General features: G+C 42.9%; 1 protein-coding gene across 10 annotated transcripts in view; it reads right to left on the minus strand.

Moving 5' to 3' along the window:
* Positions 1-21564, minus strand: part of TMEM161B (transmembrane protein 161B) — a 55890-nt gene extending 34326 nt beyond the window's left edge. For 6 of the 10 annotated variants that reach the window (XR_013958632.1, XR_013958633.1, XM_080636538.1 and 3 more), the window contains exons 1-3: positions 21231-21344; positions 7114-7217; positions 1307-1387 (exon numbers count right to left, since the gene is read on the minus strand). Coding sequence is in view for 7 of the 10 variants with exons in the window: in XM_080636538.1 (XP_080492664.1) it covers positions 1307-1387; positions 7114-7217; positions 21231-21233 (188 nt within the window). In the remaining 3 variants the exon portion in view is untranslated. Of the gene's footprint in view, positions 1-1306; positions 1388-2207; positions 2337-2384; positions 2456-7113; positions 7218-21066; positions 21129-21230; positions 21345-21435 lie in introns of those variants that run through there. The other 4 variants (XM_080636539.1, XM_080636540.1, XM_080636537.1 and 1 more) reach the window with 4 other exon arrangements.
* Positions 21565-25414: the final 3850 nt, after the last annotated feature.

Below are 25414 nucleotides of genomic sequence, written 5' to 3' on the forward strand. Positions count from 1 at the left end.
ATGTATATATAGGTGACTCGTGATACAGGTTCCTACTAAATTTCACAGTAAATTTCTCAAAGATTATGAAATTTAAACTTGTATGTCAGTACATGTTAACATGCCATGATTCCACTCAGCTGAGAGCATGCAATTACTCTGATGAAAGTGAGAACACACATCTTATGCACAGCAGCAAAAGACTGGCTAGGCTGAGGAAAGGCAATAAGAGCAACGTACAATTATTATTTGGAATGTGCTTGTGTTTTTCTGGTGAAGCCTTCTATGGGTGGACTTAAAGTTATATTTTTATAATTAAAGTTTATTTTACATATGAATGAATATCACTGCTTAAATGGACAGTTATAAATTGTAATGATATTCACAATTATTTCACCTCAACTTGCTACAGGAGACTGTTAGATGAGTTTCTGAATTTGAAAGAATATTGTAACAAACATGTAAAATAAAAGTCGGGTTGGTTGGTTGGTTTGTTTTAAGCACAGCCAATTCAAAAACCTTGCATCACATAGCCAGCTCCACCATCCCAAGATTGCCACAGCGGTACTTCTGGTAAGGCTGTTCCAGAACTTCATGCCTGAACATCAGAAATCTCCTTCCAGCTTAAGCTGACTGACAGCTATCCCACCCCCTCAGTTGTCTTTTGTTAGGTTAAACAAGCCAAGCTATTTTAGCTTCCTCTTGTAAGACATTTTCTGCTTCCTGGATGATCCTAGCAGCTCTCTGTTCACCTGTTCAGGTACAAACTCATTTTTCTTGAACATGAGTGATGAGAACTGTACATGGTAATCCAGATAAAGTTCTACACCACTGCCTCGCCCAAGAGGATTAGTATTTCCCTGTCTCTTCTACAAGAAATACCTCACCTAATACATCCTAGGAGCACATTTACCTTTTCACAGCTGTGTAAGAGTGGTGGCTCACAGTAATCCTGTTTAACTAATATACTCAAATCTTTCTTCTCTTGCTTCAAGATGAAGAGCTTCAATCCTATAGAAGATTTGCTTTCCTCAGTTTTCATACAAATGAATATATTCACTAAAAAATTTCACTGCCACCAAATTAGCAATTTCACAGACCAATCTTGTGGACTGGAAGTCATCCAGTTCAGCACAATTTGGACATCTTCAACTCTGTTAAACTGAAAGAACATAGTTTGGTACAGAGCTGTGGCAAGCGTAGCAGCTATAGGCAAGTAACAGATTTAAATTCACAAAAAGACAAAAGTTGGCTAGCAAAGATATTATATGGATTATACTGAGAAAAAAAAAAAAAAGTAAAGAAAAAGCTTAAAACAAATATTTACCTATCTTTTTTGCTCTTGCCTCTTTGTTTCCCTGCAAGAATTCGTAGTTCTTCTTCAGTAGGATGCTGATACCACCTTAAACTAAAGAAAAATAAAATCTTAAGTATAACCACAGCAGTATTTGCAATATAATGGTTTTAATGGTTTAAAATATATATAAATATATATATATATATATATATATAAAAACACACAATCTATATGCCTATTAAGCCACTGGTCATTTGCAGTACCTAAGCAAAACACCCTTATGTGCAAGTACCAACCCTGCCTGAACTGAACAACTTCAGTTCTCTTCAGCATGTAAAACGCTTATCCATAATAAGAAAGCTCTGCCACTTTGCCATTTAAGTGAAAACCCTTCACTTCCCAAACCACCAAATTTTACCATTATCATCAAATACAGAAAACAAGCTTTTACTGATATTGAAAAAAGTTCACTGGGATAATTGTACCATTACAATTACCCATCAGAACCATATTCTAGATTATCTTACATAGCATAACCATGCCTTTCAAAACAACAGTAATTTTCCAGAGTCTAGAGTAGCTATTATCAAATAACCATTACCAATCTGTTCTCTTAGGCAGAGCAGATCATAACATTAACAACTCCTTTCCTAAACACCTCCTCCAAGAAGACAAACTACATTAGAGATACTAACTTCTTCCTAGCTTTCAAACAACACAGAGAAAGTGGAGGGAAACAGAAAAAGTCTTCTGCTTTGTTATTCACCATCTCCCAGATCTGAACATGGCAACTGAAAATATCAAAACTAGTTCTGCAGTGATGAAGATCATCTGTGTTAGAAAGCTAATTTTTCAAAATTTTTCCTATACAGATAAAGAAATAGTACCTAATGCAGCAGAATCTACAAAAATCTTGTTCTGTGTAACCTACAAGGCCAAGTTGGACAGATCTTGGAGCAACATGGTCTAGTGGAAGGTGTCCCTGCCCATGGCAGGAGGTTGGAACTGGACAAGCTTTAACGACCCTTCCAACCAAAACCATCCCCTGATTCTATGACTTCTCTGCTGAACCATCAAATGACTTGCAAAAAGAGAGGAAGAGTAGTACCTGGCAGTGCCACACAATAAGCATATTTTTCAGGGTATTTTCTCTCCAATACAGTCAAGTCCATTTTTAACCTGACAAGAGGGGAGACAGAGATGAGCTCTCAGGCAGAAGTTCTTCCCTGTAAGGGTGGTGAGCTGCTGGCACAGGGTGCTGACAGAAGCTGTGGCTGCCCCATCCCTGGCAGTGTTCAAAGCCAGGTTGGACGGGGCTCGGAGCAACGTGGTCTAGTGGAAGGTGTCCCTGCCCGTGGCAGGGGGCTGAAACTGGTTGAGCTTTAAGGTCCCTTCCAACACAAACCAGTCTGTGATTCTATGATACTAATACATAATAAACACTTAAATGACAATTTGCTCTTAATTACACTACCGAATTATGTTGCAAGTGATCACTAATTACAACTAATAGGATACAACAGGTTTGGAAATCTTTAGCTAATAAACTGTACACACCTTTCATTTAAAATCTCAAACCAAAGATATCTGAACTAATATTTCCAAAAACATAGAGCTAAAAAAGAAAAATAGTTCATATCTGCTTTCACTTATATATGTTTAAAACTTAGATCCCAACGTGGTCTTGTCACTGTGACATATCCAAGTTAGTCTGAATAGTAACAGCAGCACAGATATGCCCCAGTTAGTTTGAATGAAGGTCATTAACGACTGCAAAACAAAACGTCCATTTTCGCCTGTCTTCCTGAAGTGGCCTCAAAACAGAAAACCTGAAGTAGCTGAGCCACTTAAAAGCAGCATTTTGGTACAGATGGCTTTATTAGTTAAAAATACAAAGGTTAAATTAGTTAAAATTGCAAAGATAATTAGTTAAAAATGCAAAGTTAAAAAAGCAGATACTTAGTCTGCCAATTCATTTACTTCAACAAACATGAATATTCAAATTCCACTCAAGCTCTGAAATGGCATTGAAAAGGTTTGTATTTCTTTACAAATTTAAGTAAGCTGTTTGTCCTGGGTTCAGCAGCAGCAGTCACTTTTTCTCCTTCTTAGTAGCTGGTGCAGCGCTGTGGTTTTGACTTTCAGCCTGGGAATAATACTGATAAAGCCGATGTTTTCAGTTGCTGGTCAGAATGTTTACCCTGACCAAGGACTTTGTGAGTCTCATGCTCTGCCAGGGAGGAGGAGAAGCCGGGAGGAAGCAGGGACAGGACACCTGACCCAAACTAGCCAAAGAGGTATTCCATACCACAGCACATCATGCCCGGGGATGTAACTGGGGGTTTCCCGGAAGAGCACGTCCTCCTCTCTGTCAGGCTCATTTTCAGCGGGTGGTATCGTATTCTCTTCCCTTGTTATTTCCCTTATCATTATTATTATTGGTGGTAGCAGCAGTGATTTGTGTTATACCTTAGTTACTGGACTGTTTTTATCTCAACCCGTGGGAGTTACATTCTTTCGATTCTCCTCCCCATCCCTCTGGGGGGGAGGTGGAGTAGAAACTGCGTGGCTGACTTGCCGACTGGCTTAAACCACGACACTGTCTTTCAACAGTAAATTATAGCTATTCATTCTGAAAATGAATAATCTTATGTCCATCTATTTTAACAATTGTTTTAAATTTTAAAATGTCTATGTTTCATTTTAATAGGCCTTGAATGTACATATACGGGCACCTTGTAACCAACTGACAATTAGAAGAGCTTCTGGCTTGTTTGGTAACATTTTTATCCTTGCTCCAATTCAGCAATGGCTATCTATAGACATTTCAGACTACAATGCTTACAAAAGCCTTCCAAGCCTTTGGAAGAAAGATTCTTAAATGAAGTAACTTAAAAAACAGTTTGAGGAAGTATACTAACAAAGGAAAGGAGGTGCAGGTGGTAACTTTTCCTGGAAAAGCTGGAGTGCTTAAGAGTGTTTCTGATTGTACCTAGCACCCTACCCACATAAGTCTGTCAAAGACAATACCACTGGCAAAAAAGACAGTGCTATGGAAAATGGGTTAGACATAAAAGTTTGGCAGCTAAATTAAGAAAAGAACTGTTTTTTCTTTCTGCCATTACAATTCAGATTCTTGTTGCAGTGAAGCTTCTTACTTGTTTTTATTCCTGGAACGCAGAATTATTTCTGGCTCTTTACAGAATTCTTGCATTCAGGAGATTATTCACAATGACTGAAATTACAATGCACTAAAACAGTTACCAGATAAATAGACTACTGAAAAACACAATGACATTTTCAAGGCTACTAACATGAAAGGCAATCATAAGACTCCTATTGACTTCAATAGGAGCAAAAACCCTTAAGAACAAGTGCAGAAATCCTGTTTTATGTATTTATCAATCTGCAGGTGAGCAAAGATAAAAGACGAAAACAATGATGAAAAGTATTTTCCTAGAAGAAACAGAAGAGTGGAAGTGACAAATGCTCCATCCCTGGCCAGTGTTCAAGGCCAGGCTGGATAAGGCCTTGGGTGGCATGGTTTAGTGTGAGGTGTCCCTGCCCATGGCAGGGGGGTTGGAACTGGATGATCTTAAGGTCCTTTTCCACCCAAATCATTCTAGGATTCCACGATTTAAAAAGCAAACCTCTCCCTATCTTTGGAACATGGCATGCCTTAGAACAAGGTGTCATGGTTTAGGCCCAGCTGGTAACTCAGAACCACACAGCTGCTCACTCACTCCCTCCCTTCTTCCTTCCCCTGCTCCCAGAGGGATTAGGAAGAGAATCGAAAAAATGTAACTCCCACAGGTTGCGATAAGAACAGTCCAGTAACTAAGGTATAACACAAAATCACTACTGCTACCACCAATAATAATAATGGTAAGGGAAATAACAAAGGAAGAGAATACAATAGCTCATCACCAACTGACAAATACCCAGCCCAACCCGAACAGTGATCTGGGCCTTCTCAGTAACTCTCCCCAGTTTATATACTGGGCATGACATCCTGTGGTATGGAATACCCCTTTGGTACTTTGGCTCAGGTGTCCTGCCTCTGTTCCCTCCCGGTTTCCCCTCCTTCCTGGCAGAGACTCAGAAAGTCCTTGATCAGAGTAAGCATTACTTAGCAACAACTAAAAACATTGGTGTTATCAGCGTTGTTCTCAGCCTAAAGTCGAAAACACAGCACTGCACCAGCTACTAAGAAGGAGAAAAATGAGTGCTACTGCTGAACCCAGGACACAAGGAAAGGAAAGTGAAAACTTCACAAGAACAAAGAACATGGGTATAATATTCAGAATTCTTTAAAAAGAAAAACTGACTACTTAAATTTTGAGATAAAAGTTTAAATAAATCTTTAAAGTAAGACATAAAAAGTAGAAAATTGCATTTGAAGAATTGCTGATAAAAAACACTATGGTAGTAACACATCTCAAAAATAAGTGGCATGCAGTCTCATATTAATGTAATATTCTCTTGAGGGTACCAAAAAGGTGATCAATACCCTGCAGATATGGTCAACAATGAAACTTCACACAACAGTTAAAGTTTTATTCCTGTTCATATTATTCACTTCACAATTAATGTTTTGCATTATAGCTAACCAGGGGTACCTAACACACATCTAAACAACATCTACGTCATTTTTCATTAGCAACCCTTTGGGTGATGAAATGGGGAAAACAAAAAAGAAAAAAAAGTTGGCAATGCCAAGATGGAGATGAAAAAAGGAAATGGAAAATTAGAAAAGCCTGGTAAAGACTCCTATGAAGAAAATTATTATTCAAGGATACCTCTTCAGAAATCCAGGAGTAGAGATTTGATATTCACAAAATGTTAACAATTACAAAAGACAGCACACTACCTTTTAATCATACAAAGTTTTTTTTTTCTTCCAGAACAAAAAAAGCAGTGTCCCCAATTCTTTTAATATCGAAGATATTGATATATATCCAAAACAGCCGCTGGTTTTTGTTATTATGGATACAGCCAAACAGGGAATGCTCCCTGTGTAACTCATTATGTCTGTCTGATCTATTGTTATGAGGAACGAGTGTATGGAATTTTATACTAATCCTATGAAATAGTAAAAGAATAGGATTTTTAATGAATCATAGAATGGTTTGGGTCGGAAGGGACCTTAAACCTCATCCAGTTCCAACCCCCTGCCATGGGCAGGGACACTTTCCACTAGACCAAGTTTCTCCAAGCCCCGTTCAGGGATGGGATCCAGGATGCCCGATCCAGGGATGGGACAGCCACAGCTTTTCTGGGCAACCTGTGCCAAGGCCTCACCACTCTCACAGGGAAGAACTTTGTCCTAAAATCTAATCTCGATCTACTCTCTGTATGTAAAAAAAAGTCCAGATTAGTGTAGTAGCTGGCTAGTTTCTAATCAATACCTAAGCACTCTTTATATGCAAGGCTAATCAGCAGGACTATCAAGAACACTGAGGCAATGCAGTGAAAAAAATCCTTCTATACTTCAATGTCTTGTACTCAGCTCAGCTTTTTAATAGTAACATTTGTAGCTTGTACCTTTAATAACAGAAGAGTTGGACAACAATTAACTTAATGACTAATACAATTAATAACAACAAACAAGTTTGCTCTTTTACAGCAACGGTGTCTTTATACCTTGAGCCTGTAAGTCAGGTGTCATAATGCTATGGTAGTAAATTAATTTTTTATTTCTTTTCTTTCAAGAAAAAAAGAATATCAGATTGTTTTTCAAGAAAACCACCTAAATTAGTATGTTTTATTGTTACTACTTGAATGCATAACTGTATTACCATATTCATACACCATAAAGCAACTGTTTCTTATCTTACCTGCCACTACAGAGAAGCCAACGAGCAAGAGAATAATGAGGTATGATCTTCTGTATGACACTAGCCATTACCATGGTAAGCACCAATTGCACACCTATCACACCCTGTAGAGGAATAAGTTAATAACAAGTCAGTATTTCTTTTAGAGAAGTGCTGAAGTATCTTAAAAAAAGAAAAAACTATAAACACCTTGCATGGTAGGAATAACATTTTTTGTAACATCTATGTAAACTAAAGGAATTTCAGCCTTTGATTAATGCAGCGCATTTGCTCCTCACTGAACTCCAGGCACAGGTATGGAAGTGAAGGGAGGGCACAGATCAATCACAATCAGCACAGTTTCATTTTAGCATCCCAGCTCAGAGTCAGGATTCAGCACTTGAGCAGAGCCAGCAGCTATCTCATTCGCAGTCACTCAGCAAGCTTTACTTCTGATTGTTATTTGGTTTTGGTTTGTTTGGTTTCATGTTTGTTTTTTAATAAAGCAAAGTTAAAAATAAACTTCTAAAGCTAAATAATAATGAATAAAGTGTTGCACTGTATTGTTTTAATCATGCACATGAAATTCTATAAGCTACTATTAACACCATGTTAAAAAACAGCATGAAGCACGTACACTGTATTTCCTCCACTTACATGCAAGTCTTTCATGCTTAAAACATAACACACAATAGTAAACAGGAAAAATATCAAACAGAGAGATAGAAGGAAATTTAGAAAAATATGCAACTGAAAACACACCAAGAATCACTTTTAAAAACTGTTTTTTCTGTATACTCTCTCATGAAAAGAAATATAAGCACTTTTTCTATCAGCACACAAAATGTCAAACACAAAGTTTATATTCACTTTCACTCTTAGATATCAAGTTTTGGATATTGCTACTTACTAACAATATTTTGAAGATAAAGTATTTCCCTCTATAGTGTAGAAATTGGAAATTACGCTTCACTAGCTTTGCACTAATGCAATGTGCAAAAAAAACTTCAGGAGGTAAAAGTACTTCTACATATGGAAGCAGTACACAATTAACCCTTGGCAATCAAAACACAGATTATCTCATACACTTGAGAAACATTTTCTCCAGTATTCCTCAAAATTTGACCCTCAAGAGCACCTCACCAGCAGCACAGCAGGCAGTCAGCCATTGCCCAAACACATCCTCTCCTACCTAGCATACCCATTCTCTTAGGGGAAATTTAACCACAGATTAATTCTGTCTTTACATGGAAAGAAAATTCTGGTAATCTGGGAAAGGAAAAAGCAATTCTTACAGAATGGTGAATCAGCTGAGGGTGGAAGGGACCTCTGGAGATAAACTCGCCCAACCTCCCCTGACAAAAGGAGGGTCAACTACAGCAGGTTGCTCAGAGTATGTGTTCAGTTAGGTTTTGTCTCCAAGGACGAAGACTCCACAATTTCTCTGGGCAACCCATGTCAGTGTTTGACCATCCTCACCTTAAACAGGATTTTTTCTTTCTTATGTTTAAATGGAATATTCTGTATTGTGCCCACTGCCTCCTGTTCTTTCACTGGGCAACAGTGAGAAGAGTCTTGCTCCACATTCTTTATTCCACCCTATCAGATACTTATCCATCCATACAAGATGTCTCCTGAACCATCTCTGGGCCCAAAGGTCCCAGCTCTGCCAACCTCTCCTCAATGGTGCAGCCTCCTAAACTCTTTTGTGGTTCTGAACTGGACTCCCTCCAGTAAGTCCATGTCTCTCTAGCACTGGGGAACCCAAGACCAGACACAGCACTCCAGCGCCTCACCACTGCCAAGCATCTTAGTCAACCTGCTAGTGACTCTCAGCATAACGCAGCCCACAGTGCTGTTGGCTTTCTTTGCCCCAAGGGCTCACTGCTGGCTTATGCTCAAATTAATGACCTTCAGGACCTCCATGTCCTTTTTAGTCAAGGTGTTTACGAGGTGGTCAGCTCCCTGCATGTACTGGTGCCTGGGCTTATTCCTCCTCAGGAATATCAGCACTTCCCTTTGCTGAGCTGCATGAGATTCCTGTTGACCCATTCCTCCAGCCTGTAGAGGTCCCTCTGAAAGGCACCACAACTACCTGACATAGCAGCAACTCCAAGTTTTATGTCATCCACCAAGCTGCTGAAGGTATACTCTCCTCCATCTTTCAGGTCATTAATGGAGGTTCTAAACAACGTCACCAGTACCAACTCCTGGAGCACTAGTGACCAGCCTCCAGCTGAACTTTATGCCACTGTACAGGTTTAACGCCAGACAGCCAGCAACTAAGCCACATGCAACCATTCTCTCACTCCTCCTCCACGGAATGAGAAGAATTGAAGAGAGGTAGAACTTGTGGGCTGAGATAAAAATGACTTAGTAATTGAAATAAAATATAATAGTAATGACAAAGAGGGAGAGAGAAAAATAAAACTCAAGGTGTGGTGGGGGGAAAAGATGATGCACAATACAATTGCTCACCACCTGCTGATCAACACCAAGCCCATCACCAAACAGAGACCAGTCCCTTCTGGCCAACCCCCCCCAGTTTATATACTGGGCATGACATACAGTGGCACGGAATACCCCTTTGGCTAGTTTGGGTCAGGTGTCCTGTCTTTGCTCCCTCCCTGCTTCTTGTGACTCTCCTCACTGGCAGAGCATGAGAGACTAAACAGTCCTTGATCAGGGTAAGCACTACTTAACAACAACTAAAACACGGGTGTGTTATCAGCATCCTTCTCAAACTGAAGTACACACTGTATCAGCTGCTAGGAAGAAAATGAACTCTATTCCAGCCAAAACCAGGTGAGCTGTTAATTGCAACACTTTGTGCCCAGCACCTTGCTATTCTTTTAGTCTATCTCACTGCTTATCTAGTACATACTTCATCAGTTTGTTTCCTAGAACGTTATGATACGCATTGATGAAAGCCTTGCAGAAGTGAAGATAAACAATATTCACTTTTCCCCTTGTTCACCAAGCTGGTCATTTCATTATAGAATGTTATCAAGTTGGTCAAGCATGACTGTCCCTTCATAAATCCAAACTGACTACTCGCAAAGCCATCTTGTCTTTAACAATGTTTTGGTTTAGTCTCTAGGGCTATTTGCTTTATTATCTTCCAAGGGATCAACTGACCAGCCTGCAGTTCCAATATTCTCACTTCTTGAAGTCAGAACTTACACACAACTTGTGAAGTCCTCAGCAACCTCTCTGGATTGACATGACCTTTCAAAGACACCGTAAGAGTGGCCAAAGAGAGTGATCTTGCAACAACACTGGCCACTCAATCCACACTGGTGGGTGCATCCCATCAGGACCTATGTACTTCTACATCTACAATTTGTTTAAATGTTCCCTAACATGAGTCTTCCACGAAGGGTAAGCCTTCATTCCTCCATACTCTCCTACTGGCTTTGGGAGCCTGGGATTTCTGAAAATAAACTTTATCAGTCAAGACCAAGGCAAAGGCAGCATTAATATCTTGGTCTTTCCTATTTCCTTTGCCATCAGGTCTCCTACTCCAGCTAGCAGCAGGCCCATGTTTTCCATCATAAATACATTTGCTGTTGATATACTTGCAAAAGTTGACATCCACGTTCTGTGTCAAGCCCAATTCCAGGTGGGTTTTGGCTTTCCTAACCCCATCTCTGCACAGCGAAACTGTTTCTCCACATTCCTCCTGGGTGACCTGATCCTGCTTCTACCTCTTGAATACTTCCTTTCTATGTTTGACCTTTGTCACAAGCTCTGTGTTCATTCATGTACATCAGGATGCATTGCTTATGAGCATGGAGGATATGATCCTCTAAGTCAGCTTTCCCAGATCCCCTTCTCTCCATGACCATGTCCCATAAGAGTCTTTCAAGCCAATGCCTGACAAGGCCAAAGTCTGCTCTCCTGAAGTTTAGGATTGTGAACCTGCTGCTTGTCCCATTTCCTTCTCTCAGGACCCTGAACTCTACAATCCAATAGTCACTGCACCAAAAGCTGTGCAACATTCACATCACTGACCAGTTCTTCCTTGTCGATAGACTGAGGTCCAGCAGACCATCTCTCCTCATGAGCTCCTCAATCACCTGTGTTAGGAAACTGCCATCAAAGCACACAAAAGATCTCTTGGATTCCTTGTGACCTGCTGTGTTGGCTTTTCAAAAGATACAGGGGTAGTAAAAGTAACCTACAGGACTAGCACCTGGAAACCTGAGTATTCCTCCCACTGTCTGAAAAAGGCCTTATCTTTTACTTATTCATGATGAAGGCTGTCTACAGCAGACACCTACAACATCACCCACGTTGCTCTGTCCAGTAGTCTTTACCCATAAGCTCTCAGACGGTTCATTATTCATCCCATGGCAGACTTCCATGCAACCCTATCGCTCTCTAACTTAAGAGCAAGTTCAACCTCACTGTCCCAGCCAGTTGTTCTAAAGGGCCTGCATTCATTCACAGCAACACTCCACTTGCACGAGCTATCCCATCAAGTTTTTGTTATCTCAACAAAATCATAGCTCTGCAATTTCATGCAGCCCATTTTTTTTCCCATGCCACATGCAGGCAGGTCGAAGATGCACCCACGTATGCCAGTTCCCCAGAAGTCGTATAAGAGTTTCTCCCTCACAGTGCTGGCCTCATGGTAAGTATAGATTAGACATTAGGAAGAAGTTCTTCCCTGTAAGGGTGGTGAGGCCCTGGCACAGGGTGCCCAGAGAAGCTGTGGCTGCCCCATCCCTGGAAGTGTTCAAGGCCAGGTTAGACGCAGCTTTTGCCCCACTTGATCAAGTGGAAGGTGTCCCTTCCTAGCAGTCCTTGCACCTCAGAGAGGGTCTTATGGTCATACAAGGCAATTCCCTACTGTCAACACCTGCTATGCAACCGGGTATCAACCTGCAGGATCCACCACTCTTTGTCAGCCCTCCTCCTTAGCAGCAGTATAATCTTTGGTCTTAAATATTGCACTTCAGAAAAATTCTTATCTTTTCTCCCTTCTATACTTTCTTTCATTTAAATAAATCAGAAATTTTATCAATACTGCTCTTAATTATAGGCAGATGAAATGTTACAGGTGATGTCAAGCACCATCCTTAATAAACATGACTGAGGGAGATTAGAACAACATAAATTACCTTTCAGCATCTGTGAGCATATGTTACCATACATCTCATAACAAAATGTCAAATATCAGTTAGAAGTACTTCTTACTTTTTAACATAACATAGATTTAATGTCATTTGAAATAACACCTTTGGAGTTGGTTTGGTTTTTTTTCACCTATCATTAGTTTCTTCAGTATTCAAGCCTCTCTGCCTCCTCCCTCTTTGAAATTTTTATTGCTCTTCTACATTGGTACCATTCTTTGAGGTACCTTAAAAAGTAAGACCTCACTTTTGCTGATGCTCCATGTCACTAAGACCAGGGATCAAGATCAGGATTGAAAGCTCTGTGCATTATTTTAAACACTCTACCTTCATTAGGGATTCTTTGCATCCTGGAGTCCCGTGCATGAAATTACTCAAACCAATCCCCTACCTAAGGGGAAGTGAACTTAAAATCAAAGGAAGTGTTATTAAAACAAGCTACCTGCATAATATATTTAAATGACTGAATTGCTCAGGAAGTTCACATGGTTTGCAAAATGAATCATGCATTTTAAAATCGACTGTTTATGCTGACCATCTCATGATAAGCCTAACCACTGTCACTCAAAACCACTATCTCACTGGCCTGAAGACTAAGCCATGATCCTCAGAATTCACTATGTCAGCACAAACTTACATTAGAATTTCTCTAAAATAACATTTTTATTAGGAAGACTCACTAATTAGGTGCTAGTGTGTATTTTCAATTACTCCTAGGATATCCTATTCGTAAGAGAAACAAAATGCCTTTCCAACTCAAGGTAACAGGAAGGAAAATGATGCAAATTAAGGCAGCTAGGTTTTACACAGGGCAGTAGGTCCACTGGCCAGCTAGAATACCGACAATTCAGTAGACTATTTCAAAATGCACCTACAGAAAGCCATCCCCTTACTAAACTGAAGGCTGCAAGCTGTAACTGAACCCATTAAGCTCATTTCATCTTAAGCCACTAAATCATAGAATCACAGAATAGTTACGGTTGGAAAGGACCTTAAGATCATCTACTTCCAACCTCCCTGCCATGGGCAGGAACACCTCACACTAAACCATGTCATCCAAGGCTCTGTCCAACATGGCTTTGAACATCGCCAAGGATGGAGCATTCACAACCTCAATGGGCAACCCATTCCAGTGCCTCACCACCCTCTCAGTAAAGAATTTCTTCCTTAGATCCAATCTAAACTTCCACTGTTTAAGTTTGAACCCGTTACCCCTTGTCCTGTCACTACAGTCCCTAATGAAGAGTCCATCCCCAGCATCCTTGTAGGCCCCCTTCAGATACTGGAAGGCTGCTATGAGGTTTCCACGCAGCCGCCTCTTCTCCAGGCTGAACAGCCCCAACTTTCTCAGCCTGTCTTCATACGGGAGGTGCTCCAGTCCCCTGATAATACTCATGGCCCTCCTCTGGACGTGTTCCAACAGTTCCATGTCCTTTTTATGTTGAAGACACCAGAACTGCACACAATACTCCAAGTGAGGTCTCACGAGAGCAGAGTAGAGGGGCAGAATCACTTCCTTCGACCTCCTGGTCTCGCTCCTCTTGATGCAGCCCAGGATATGGTTGGCTTTCTGGGCTGCGAGCACACACTGCCGGCTCATGTTAATTTTCTCATCAACCAACACCCCCAAGTCCTTCTCTGCAGGGCTGCTCTGAATCTCTTCTCTGCCCAACCTGTAGCTGTGCCTGGGATTGCTCTGACCCAGGTGTAGGACCTTGCACTTGGCATGGTTAAACTTCATAAGGTTGGCATCAGCCCACCTCACATGCGTGTCGAGGTCCCTCTGGATGGCATCCCTTCCCTCTGGTGTATCAACCGAACCACACAGCTTGGTGTCATCGGCAGACTTGCTGAGGGCGCACTCAATCCCACTGCCCATGTCACCAAGAAAGATGTTGAACAAGACCAGTCGCAACGCCCATCCCTGAGAGACACTACTCATTACTGGTCTCCACCTGGATATTGAACCATTGACCACAACTCTTTGTGTGCAGCCATCCAGCCAGTTCTTTATCCACCGAGTGGTCCAGCTATCAAATTGATGTCTCTCCAATTTAGAGACAAGGATGTCATGTGGGACAGTGTCGAACGCTTTGCACAAGTCCAGGTAGATGATGTCAGCTGCTCCACTGCTGTCCATCAGTTTTGTAGCCCCATCATAGAAGGCCACCAAATTGGTCAGGCAGGATTTCCCCTTAGTGAAGCCATGCTGGCTGTCACCAACCACCTCCTTGTTTTTCATGTGCCTCAGCATGCCTTCCAGGAGAATCTGCTCCAAGATTTTGCCAGGCACAGAGGTGAGACTGACTGGTCTGTAATTCCCTGGGTCATCAATTTTCCCCTTCTTGAAAATGGGGGTTACATTTCCCTTTTTCCAGTTGCCAGGAACTTCATCTGACTGCCATGATTTTTTAAATGTGATGGCCAGTGGCTTAGCAACTTTATTCGTCAGCACCTTCAGGACCTGTGGATGGATTTCCTCAGGTCCCATGGACTTCAGGTTCTTAAGATGGTCTCAAACCAGATCCTCTCCTACAGTGAGCCCAAGGTGTTCATTCTCACAGTCCCTGCTTCTGCCTTCCAAGACTTGGGTGGTGCGGTCAGAGCCTTTGCCAGTGAAGACTGAGGCAAGGAAGTCATTAAGAACCTCAGCCTTCTCCAAATCCAGGGTAGCCAGTTCTCCTGATAGCTTCCGCAGGGGGCCTACGTTGTCATTAGTCTGTCTTTTATTCGCTACGTATCGATAGAATCCCTTCCTGTTATCCCTAGCCAAGTTTAATTCTAACTGGGCCTTAGCTTTTTTAACCTGGTCCCTAGCTTCCTAGACAACATCCCTGTATTCTTCCCAGGCCGCCTGTCCCTGCTTCCACCTTTTATAAGCCTCTTTTTTTTCCCTCAAAGTTTCCTCAGCAGCTCCTTTTCCATTCAAGGAGGTCTCCTGGCCCTCTGCTGCACTTCCTTCTAGTTGGGATGCAACACTCCTGAGCTTGGAGCAGGTGATCTTTGAATACCAACCAACAGTCTTGGGCCTCCCTGCCCTCTAGGGCAATATCCCATGGAACCTTACTAAGCAGGTTTCTGAAGAGGCCAAAGTCTGCTCTCTTGAAGTCCAGGGCAGTGAGCTTGCTGCATACTCTTCTCACTGTCCGGAGGATCTCAAATTCAAACATCTCATGATCTGCACCCTCTCTACCCTCTTTTAGTGGAAATTCACTATATTCACCTCTATAAATGTTACTGATGTTTTCTTTAAAAATAGAAATACTTGCAAAAATATTTCAGTTTACCACTGGAAATAACCTAGCAATTTTGAAGCCATTAAAAAAAAATAGTAATTCAAAAAACATTATCTTTAATCTTAATTTTAAAACTGACTTTGTGGTAGAAATATCATTCTGGTATTTCTCTACATTCCATGCAATTGAAAAATGGATGTACTCACTCACTTGATGATGGCATTTTTCTCTTGATTCCTGAAGGGTAGTAATCAACCATGAGCAATATGTTAACGGCGTAAATATGTCACTTGAAATTAAAAACTTCTACTGCATTACTCTTCTTGTAATCAGCCAAGAATACAAAGCAGGGGAATACAGTAAGTGGTATGCCCACTCAAAATAACACGCTTTGTGCAAAGCACATCTTGACAACTCAATTCTTTCTCTATTGCGTGGTTACACACTACTTACATGTTTACTAATAAACTCTGGAAAAATCTACCACATCCCAAACAATCTCTATTACAACACCAAGACACATCTTTTTTCTTCCTCACGCATAAAGCCACAGGGTTCATTCCAACTGAGGCTCTGTCTTGATCAAGTCTCCCACATACTTTTAAGTCTTCCCACCGCCACTAGTATCAGTTTAAACTCAAAACCATGAATGAAGCTTTAGATGTTGGTTCCCACCAGCATCTTACAGCCTCTACCTGCATTACTCTGCTTTAGGACACAGAGTTTAGAATTTAGCCATAAATCCACAACTTTAAAAAATCCAGCCCTGCTAAATGGAGCATGAGATGTGTTTAAGGAAAAAGATGGATACAGGAAAAGTCCACAATCACATGAGGGTTTTGAGGGCCTCTGGTGAGCGAAAGTCGGAACCCATCACCCTACGTGATCTGTGCTGAAGTAATTGACCACACAGTCATTGACAGAGTTGACTCAACAGCAACAGAAGCATTGTTCACTCTTAGAGATGAGGAACTGCTGCACAGATTAAATAGTGTTTGCAGTAGCAGAACAGTCTGTGGAAACAACATTATTTGGATCTGTTCTACAAGACCTTTGGCACTGTGATTCCACATACGTCCATGTCTCCAGCTTCGCAGCTTGGAATTTGAAAGCCAAATTCAAGGCACTGGGGAGAGAAGTCAGTATCTCACTACTCAGAGACCTTTCTGTCAATCTAAAATCAAAAATAATGCCAAGAAGTACATGGCCCAAAGAAAACACAAATACATGAGACAGTTTCTCCGCAAAACAGAGGCTGGCAAGCAACCTTACTGTCAAAGATGAGACTGACATAGTACAACCACTAAGGGCTGTTCAATAAACTGCAGTATGGCTGTGCCTCTGTGACAGAGGAAGGTCTTTGGTTGAGGTGTCTTAAAAGCCTTGAGCACTGTGCTCAGTTCCAGGTCTTTCAGTAAGGTATGGACTCCAACTTTTGCTTGCGCAACAAAGCACATGTTTTGCAAGAAAACTTTAAATAAAACATAGCAGGGAATGCCTAAGTGGTCTAGAAGAGAGGTGGTAGCAGCTACATTAAAGGCAAGATTGAGAGATTCCTTAAAATCATGGAAAAAAAGATGACAGGCCCAACAGGCAACAGTATAAGGTTCAATAAGGTTATACCTAGACTTTGGTTTTCACCGTCTATACCTTTTATACCACATAACTGGAGTTACAGTTGCTGATAATTACAACAAAAAGTAAGAGTAAGCAGTTGCGATAAAGTTGCAATACTCTTATCTACAAGACAAGCGTAGTTATAATACACCAGCAGCTATCTCAGAATAGTAATCAAAGAAAGTAAACAGATTTTAAAAGTACGTCTCCCTAAACGACATTTTTCATTTCATCATTAATTGATTTACAGAACATGCAAAGCAAAGATAGCAAAGGTTAACAGCTTTATGCCAAGATACCACTCCAGTCTCCTCATTTTGACCTTGCCCAAGGTTAGTCTCCCACATCTGTAGTAGCAGGACAGGTTTTTCCCTCTTTATCCCTTATCACGTACCTAGATATTAGAAATAACTCAAGCACCCAGCTTTACACAGGACTTTGAAATTACTCATTTTCTAACGTTAACCACTTCCTCCATTGCAAGACAAGGGCCTTGAGCTGAAGACAACTGTATGCACCAGAACTGCAGCAGCAATATAACTGCATGACTGAAAAAGCAGCTGGTAGAATCTAATTTACAACTTCACCTTCAGAAGCACAATGCCAGCTATTTACTTTCTGAAGTGGCAAGTCTTGTAAAAACAAGATTTTTACACAAGTGCACCGAAGTATTCTACAGATGTTAATTCAGGGTATATCAATCTCTTCCAATGGTAGCACTCAAAAATACTAACAAGGTTGTGAATTTTCAAGTAAGAAATGGAAAAGCTTTTAAATAAGTACCGAGCTGCAAGGTCTCCAGGAGAGTATAACAAATACTTTTATCTTCTGCAGTTCCAAGAGTGCAATGGCATTTGTGAAACCTAGAAGCTACACTGATACAACCTGTTTGAAATGCATTTAATCAATGACATATTATTGCTATTAAATGAGACTATTCCACATGCAAAATTTTCTCCATATGTATACGTCCATTAAGCTGCAGTTTGCAAAAACAAAACAGTGCTATCCTGAAACATAAATTCAATTCAAAGTAGCTCGCTAAACAGTACAAAACATTATGTGGGATGGCCAAGGAACAGTGAGCTTACTGTGCAAAGTCTTAAAATGAAGACTACTTTCACAAACTACCTATAGTCAGAATTATACCTTGTGTAGTTAGCAATCAGAGGCAGTTCAAATCTCACAATCTGTGAAAATCAAACATTCTTAAAGATTATGTTGGGAAAGAAATCAATGCCAAGAGCCACCTTCAAAATTCAGATTTTTTTTTTTCTTTTTTCATTCCCAAGTCTTGCCTGATTTTTTTTCCTGCACCTACCACTGTTTACAACACAGCAGAGATGAACAGAAGATATATTAAGTAGCTCAAAGAACATCCAAGGAATTTGGGACGACGACCAAACTGCTCACCTCTGCGGGTCTTTCCTCCATTCTCTCTTGACCAGCGCTTCTCCACATGCTTAAAGGAGAGCCATAAACTGCTAGATGGAAGCAGTCACCAGCAGCATTTTGACACCCTTTGAAACAAGGTGTGTTGTTTGAAACCAAAACTACATTCCAGCCAGCCAACTGCAGTTTACCTGACAGTCTTGCTTCTTTTTTCACCAAGGTTCTCTTAGCACAAAGACTACAGAACTAGTGATCATTAGGAAAATCAAGTATTGCTTTAGAAGCTCTATGACTAGATCAAGGACATTTATAAGATCACAGAATTATCATTATTACTGAAGAAGTCAATACAGAATGTTTATTGTGGAGAACACCAAGACACATTCAACATATTATTAAATTACAAGTAAAATTAGTTCAGAGCCACACAGACTTTGAGTCCCATCAGTCCCAACTTGGCAGAGTGCCACCACTGAATTATTTTGGTGACTTGATTTACAGCCCTCTTGGTGCAAAAGAACCTGATGAACATTTCATTCTCCTTTTACTTTGGAATTGGAGAATACAGCTTCCAAGCAGCATAAAAGTAGCAGACTATCATCTTTTCACTTTGCTTACGTCGTGGAATCACACACAAAGATTATTTGTCCATGCTGCCAGCAGCTAGCAAAAAGAATAGACCTGATTTTCCAATTCAATCAGGCAACAGAAGGAAGCACTCAGTTTATTTAAATGAGGACCTACACTAACAGAAAAAGCTGTATTCACTTTCAAATGTCCCAGAGTAGCTTCAAATACAGAGCTAGGTGACAGTACCCATGCACTCTTACAAATGACAGGAGTCTCTCAAGACTTTTTGATTAAATACTCTAACCCCTACAGAAAAAGATAAAAAAAGAAAATAAAAGAACGGAGAAAAAGCCATAATGAGAAAAGTAACTCTGCAGTTCTTTTCAGATGTCAAAACATACACTATTAAAATAACCTTATTTGAATCAGAAGAGGTTAAAGTCAGACTTTACCCAAAGTATAACTCTGAAGTTTACTCTCTAAGCAAGACTTCCATCATTTGAATAAACATTATGTTGCCATAGTTTAAACGGCACACTGACATTCACATCCACATAGAAAACAAATATATGTATTAATGCCATATACAAAGTAAGTTTTTGTATCTGCACTCAAGTATCCCTACGGATCTCCATATATCTTGTATCTGTAAAATATGTTAAGAGAGCCAATCAACTGTGGCGTTTTAAACAGCAATGAATACGTAAATACAAAATTCAGCATATCTTTCTAGTGAAGGAAGTCTGCTTGTTCAGGCTGGAGAAGAGAATCATAGAATCACGGACTAGTTAGGGTTGGAAAGGACCTTAAGATCATCCAGTTCCAATCCCCATGCCATGGGCAGGGACACCTCACACTAAACCATGTCATCCAAGGCTCTGTCCAACCTCGCCTTGAACACCGCCAAGGATGGAGCATTCACAACTTCCCTGGGCAACCCATTCCAGTGCCTCACCACCCTCTCAGTAAAGAATTTCTTCCTTAGATCCAATCTAAACTTCCCCTGTTTAAGTTTGAACCCGTTACCCCTTGTCCTGTCACTACAGTTCCTAATGAAGAGTCCATCCCCAGCATCCTTGTAGGCCCCCTTCAGACACTGGAAGGCTGCTATGAGGTCTCCACGCAGCCTTCTCTTCTCTAGGCTCAACAGCCCCAACTTTCGCAGCCTTTCATACGGGAGGTGCTCCAGTCCCCTGATCATACTCGTGGTCCTCCTCTGGACTTGTTCCAACAGTTCCAGGTCCTTTTTATGTTGAGGACACCAGAACTGCACACAATACTCCAAGTGAGGTCTCATGAGAGTAGAGTAGAGGGGCAGGATCACCTCCTTCGACCTGCTGGTCACGCTCCTTTTGATGCAGCCCAGGATACCGTTGGCTTTCTGGGCTGCGAGTGCACACTGCCAGCTCATGTTCATTTTCTCATCGACCAACACCCCCAAGTCCTTCTCTGCAGGGCTGCTCTGAATCTCTTCTTTGCCCAAAGAAGGGTCCAGGGAGACCTTAGAGCAGCTCCCAGAGCTACAAGAAAATTGGAGAGGGCTTTGGACAAGGGCCTGTAGGGACAGGACAAGGGGGAATGGCTTTAACCTGACAGAGGGGAGATTGAGATGAGCTCTTAGGCAGAAGTTTTTCCCTGTGAGGGTGGTGAGGCTCTGGCACAGGTTGCCCAGAGAAGCTGCGGCTGCCCCACCGCTGGCAGTGCTCAAGGCCAGGCTGGACGGGGCTTCGAGCAACCTGGTCTAGAGGAAGGTGTCCCTGCATGAGGCAGGCCGTTGGAAATGGATAAGCTTTAAGGTCCCTTCCAACCCAAACCATTCAATGATGCTATGATTCTGTACCGTTAGCAGGAATAACCTCAACCAAACTTCACTCTTCTGCTACTAGGGGTCCATTTACCCTGTGTTACACCTAACACACTAAACCGTGTCAGTGCTAAAACACCTGATGAGACAAGTAACCCGAGGCAGGGTTCTTCCCAAACCAAGTAACCCATGTGTTACCACAGCACATGCCACTAACCCGGGGATGAAAAAGGTGTAGTGAAAGCCAGAGCAAACGAGCGCTAATAACGGAGCTCCTCGGTCCCACCCGTTCACCCCCCGATGACCAGCGCCACTCGCAGAGCCCAAGCGGACGGGCGCACCCGCGGCGGCCTCACCCCTTTCCCGGCCCCGCGGGCTCACCATGGTGCCCGAGCCGCCGCCGCCGCCGCCGCCGCCGCCCGGCCCGGCCCCGCTCACAGCACATACACTCGCCACCGGCTCCCGCTCGTCGCTGAGGTCACGCCAGGACCCTACAGCACGTAGGCCCCCCTCAGCTGTTTAACCAACTGCCTGCGCGGAAACGGGCAAGCCGCTCCGGGGGCGGGGCAGACACAGCAGCACCTACCCTTCTGCCCCCGATGCAGAGAAGATAATCGGAGAGAAATTCCACCGCCGGAGAGAACGGTTCGCTGTGGTGTACATGCACAAACCCATCAGGCACTATGCGTACAGCCCGGCTCAGGCCGGGCGCCGGCAGGACACCGGCCACGTGACGCAAAACGGTCGCGCCGAGAGCTAAACGCCTTGGCGGACCCCGCGAGGCTGCGGAGTTAGCGTGCACTAGGAGATGAACGGGAACGGAAAGGGAACAGAAGCGAGAACGGGCGACAGGACAGGGCAACTCAGCGGCAGAGACGGAGGGAGAACGCTGTTTCATCTGCACATGCGCCCAGCTCGCGTTCCCTCCGTCCGGGCTGGCGGCGCCGAGGCGCATGCGTAGGGATGGGGAACGGGCGGAGGGGTAAACCGGAAGTGGATTAGAGTGGACCGGTTCTCGCGGACTTCGTAGTTATGGTTGTGTGGTGTCTGATGGAGTGGGTGTTAGCGGTCAGGTCCGGGGGTGCACCGCGGCCTTCCTGGCGAGCCTGGGGAGAAGGGGGCTAGCCGCCGCCTCACGGGCCTGCCGATGTGCCTCCGAGGTGGGGAAGGGAGCGGAGCCGTTAGCACCTGAGGGAAATGTGCCGAGTGCCGGCTCCTCAAGGCAGAAGAATGTTTTCTGTTTAGTCTCTGGTTCACTTACAGTCTGAGAGACCTGGGCTTGTTCAGCCTGGAGAAGAGAAGGCTCCTTAAGGGGAGACCTTAGAGCAGCTTCCAGTGCCTAAAAGTGCTACAAGAAGCCTGGAGAGGGGCTTTGGACAAGGACCCGTAGAAACAGGACAACAGGAATGGCTTTAACCCGACAGAGGGGAGATTGAGATGAGCTCTTAGGCAGAAGTTCTTCCCTGTGAGGGTGCTGAGGCGCTGGCACAGGTTGTCCAGAGAAGCTGTGGCTGCCCCATCCCTGGCAGTGTTCAAGGGGCTTGGAGCAACCTGATCTAGTGGAAGGTGTCCCTGCCTGTGGCAGGGTGTTGGAACTGGAAGAGCTTAATGTCCCTTCCAACACAGACCAGTCTGTGATGCTATAAAAGGACAAGAGCTCCGCTTCCTACCACATGCTGAGTTTTCAGTTGTCTAGCAGAAGCCAAAATGCAAAGCACACTAGTGACTGAATCAAGTACAGGCATGCATTTAAAGAACTTCTTCCATCTGCACTATTGTTACTCTGTGAAGGATGAACAAGAGCGGCACAAAGAAATTACTTTTCTTGTCAGTTTTCCTACCGTTGTGGAAGTTCTGCATCTCGTTGGATGTATGAGAAAATTTAAAGAGCATCTTCAGCTGCTCTGGGGAATTTTTTCCACATAGTGAAGCAGACCCAGCTTCAAAGACTTCTAAAAGCTGATTGGAAATGTAACACCAGGTTTATCACAGTATATCCATAAATCCTGCAGTTCACATTTGGATGGCCTGGATGCCTCCAGAGTCTCTCTGGCTAATTACCAAAGAGATTTAACTGCCTCTGACAGTCATTTGCAGGGTTTGAACCAAATCATGAATTGTCTGGCTTTATTGACCCACTGGAACTGAGGTGCAGTTCTGGCCCCCTATAAATTTTACCTTATTTTTCCTGGTCTTGTCAAGGGTCCGAATCCGATTTTGGGAATACTTTTTTGTAAGGTGAAGGCTGTTAAGAAAACCTTCACTTAAAGCCGAATTCGACATGTAAAAGGATATTGAAGAAAAATGCTGGCAAAACCATCAAAATCTAATCCAGTGAGAGCTCATTCGTTTCTTTCTTGGAAAAAAACGTGTCAGAATGGAACATTTCCATTTAAATGAATAACTGAATCTTCTGAGTACAATGAAAGTATTTCCCAGCATTTTAAAATAAGAACATAGGCATTTAGCATATAAGGTAGGAGGGGTTTACTCAGAGGTTCTTTTGACTTAGATGGGTAGGTGCTGCGCTCATTCAAGCCAGTTCTGTGAATAGTGGGACTAATTAAGTCTGTCATCTCTGCATTGGTATTTCATGATTGATAGATGAGAAATGCAAGTTCCTGTTTTGAGAGTGTGTCTGTTTGGTCCACGTACGATAGTTCTATCCTACAGACGGTGTAATTGCAGTTGAGACTAACTTTACAAATATATTTGATTCAGGGATCCAAACAGACTGAGAAATCACCAGCAGACAGATTGCCATATCCACAAGAGTTTGCGCTGCAGTACCACTGATGACTTATTTCCACAAGAAACCAAGCCAAAAAGGCGACACTTGCATTTGTGTTCATTTCACCTGGAGTGCCATGCCATGAGACAGGAATTCAGGGCTGCAAAGGCTGTGGGTTCATCTTTGTGTGTACCCCGTTTTGTCCTGAGTTTTCTAGATATTAATCCCCACTCCCAACCTATCATATTATGAAATTATGAACAAATTATTTTAACTCTGTACAAGAGTACATCTGTGTTTATATTGTTTCCCACCACTATGCGATGCACACACACGTTTACACACATATATGTGTCTCTCTGTATAGAGTACTCATGTTAACTGGAGCACGTGCTCTTCCAAACGGGATCACAACAGACTATTGAAACTGCGGGCTCCAGAGTTGCCACTGGAAACAAAGTGCTCCTCGTTTTATTGACCGTCATTCTGAAGTGGTTACTGTTCTGTTCAGCTGAGCTAACTTGAAATGTACTTTCTGATAGCAAGCGCACGTCCTTTTTTCTCCTAAAATGTCAAGCTGCAGAGCAGCAGCTGCCGTGTTGGTGAACGGCATGGTGGAGCTAGACAGGCCTGTGGTGTATTCTGACTTCACTTGACCACTACATATTAGAACTTAAAAATATACTCATGGAGGGCTATGTCCTTTTCAGAAAAGACAGGCCAGCCAGGCGGGGTGGTGGGGTTGCTCTTTATGTGCGAGAGCAGCTGCAATGTACTGAGTTCTGTCCAGGGACAGGGGACGAGCGAGTTGAGAGGCTGTGGGTGAGAATTAAGGGGCAGGCTGGCAGGGGCGATACTGTTGTGGGTGTCTGTTACAGGCCACCAGATCAGGGTGAGGAAGTTGACGAGGCCTTCTACAGGCAGCTGAGAGCGGCCTCACAGTCACAGGCCATGGTTGTCATGGGGGATTTTAATTTCCCTGATGTTTGCTGGAAGGACTACACAGGAACCCAGCCACAGTCCAGGAGGTTCCTCCAGCGTATGGATGATAACTTCCTCATGCAAATGGTGGATGAGCCAACCAGGAGAGGAGCGCTGCTGGATCTCATCCTCACTAACAAGGAGGGTCTGGTCGAAGCAGTAAAGGTTGAGGGCTGCCTTGGTTGCAGCGACCATGAGATGGTGGAATTCAGGATCTTGTGTGGTAGGACCAGTACAATAGCAAGTAGAATTGCAACCCTGGACTTTAGCAGGGCAAACTTTGGCCTTTTCAAGCAATTGCTAGGGGAAATCCCATGGGCAAGGCTGCTTGAAGGTAAAGGGGCCCAAGATAGTTGGTTGACATTCAAGAATTGCTTATTCCAAGCTCAAGAGCAGAGCATCCCGACACGTAGGAAGTCAAGGAAGAGGGCCAGGAGACCTGCGTGGCTAAATAAGGAACTGCTGGGTATGCTCAAGTGGAAGAGGAGAGTTTACAGGTCATGGAAGGAGGGGCTGGCCACTTGGGAGGAATATAAGGCTGCTGCTAGAGGATGTAGGAAGGCAGCTAGGATGGCTAAGGCCTCCTTAGAATTAAACCTGGTGAGAGGGGTCAAGGACAGCAGAAAGAGGTTTTTCAAATACATAGCTGATAAAACTAACACCAGAGGCAAGGTTGGCCCACTGGTGAATGGGATGGGTGCCCTGGTGACAGAAGATACAGAGATGGCAGAGTTATTGAATGCCTTCTTTGTCTCAGTCTACTCTGCCAGAGGCAGTCCTGAAGAGCCCTGTACTCCTGAGACCTCAGATGAAGTCAGGTCACTGGAGCGGTTTGCCTTAGTCCATGAGGAAT

The sequence above is a fragment of the Psittacula echo genome (assembly GCF_963264785.1).
Source record: "Psittacula echo genome assembly, chromosome: Z".
Taxonomy (NCBI): domain Eukaryota; kingdom Metazoa; phylum Chordata; class Aves; order Psittaciformes; family Psittacidae; genus Psittacula; species Psittacula echo.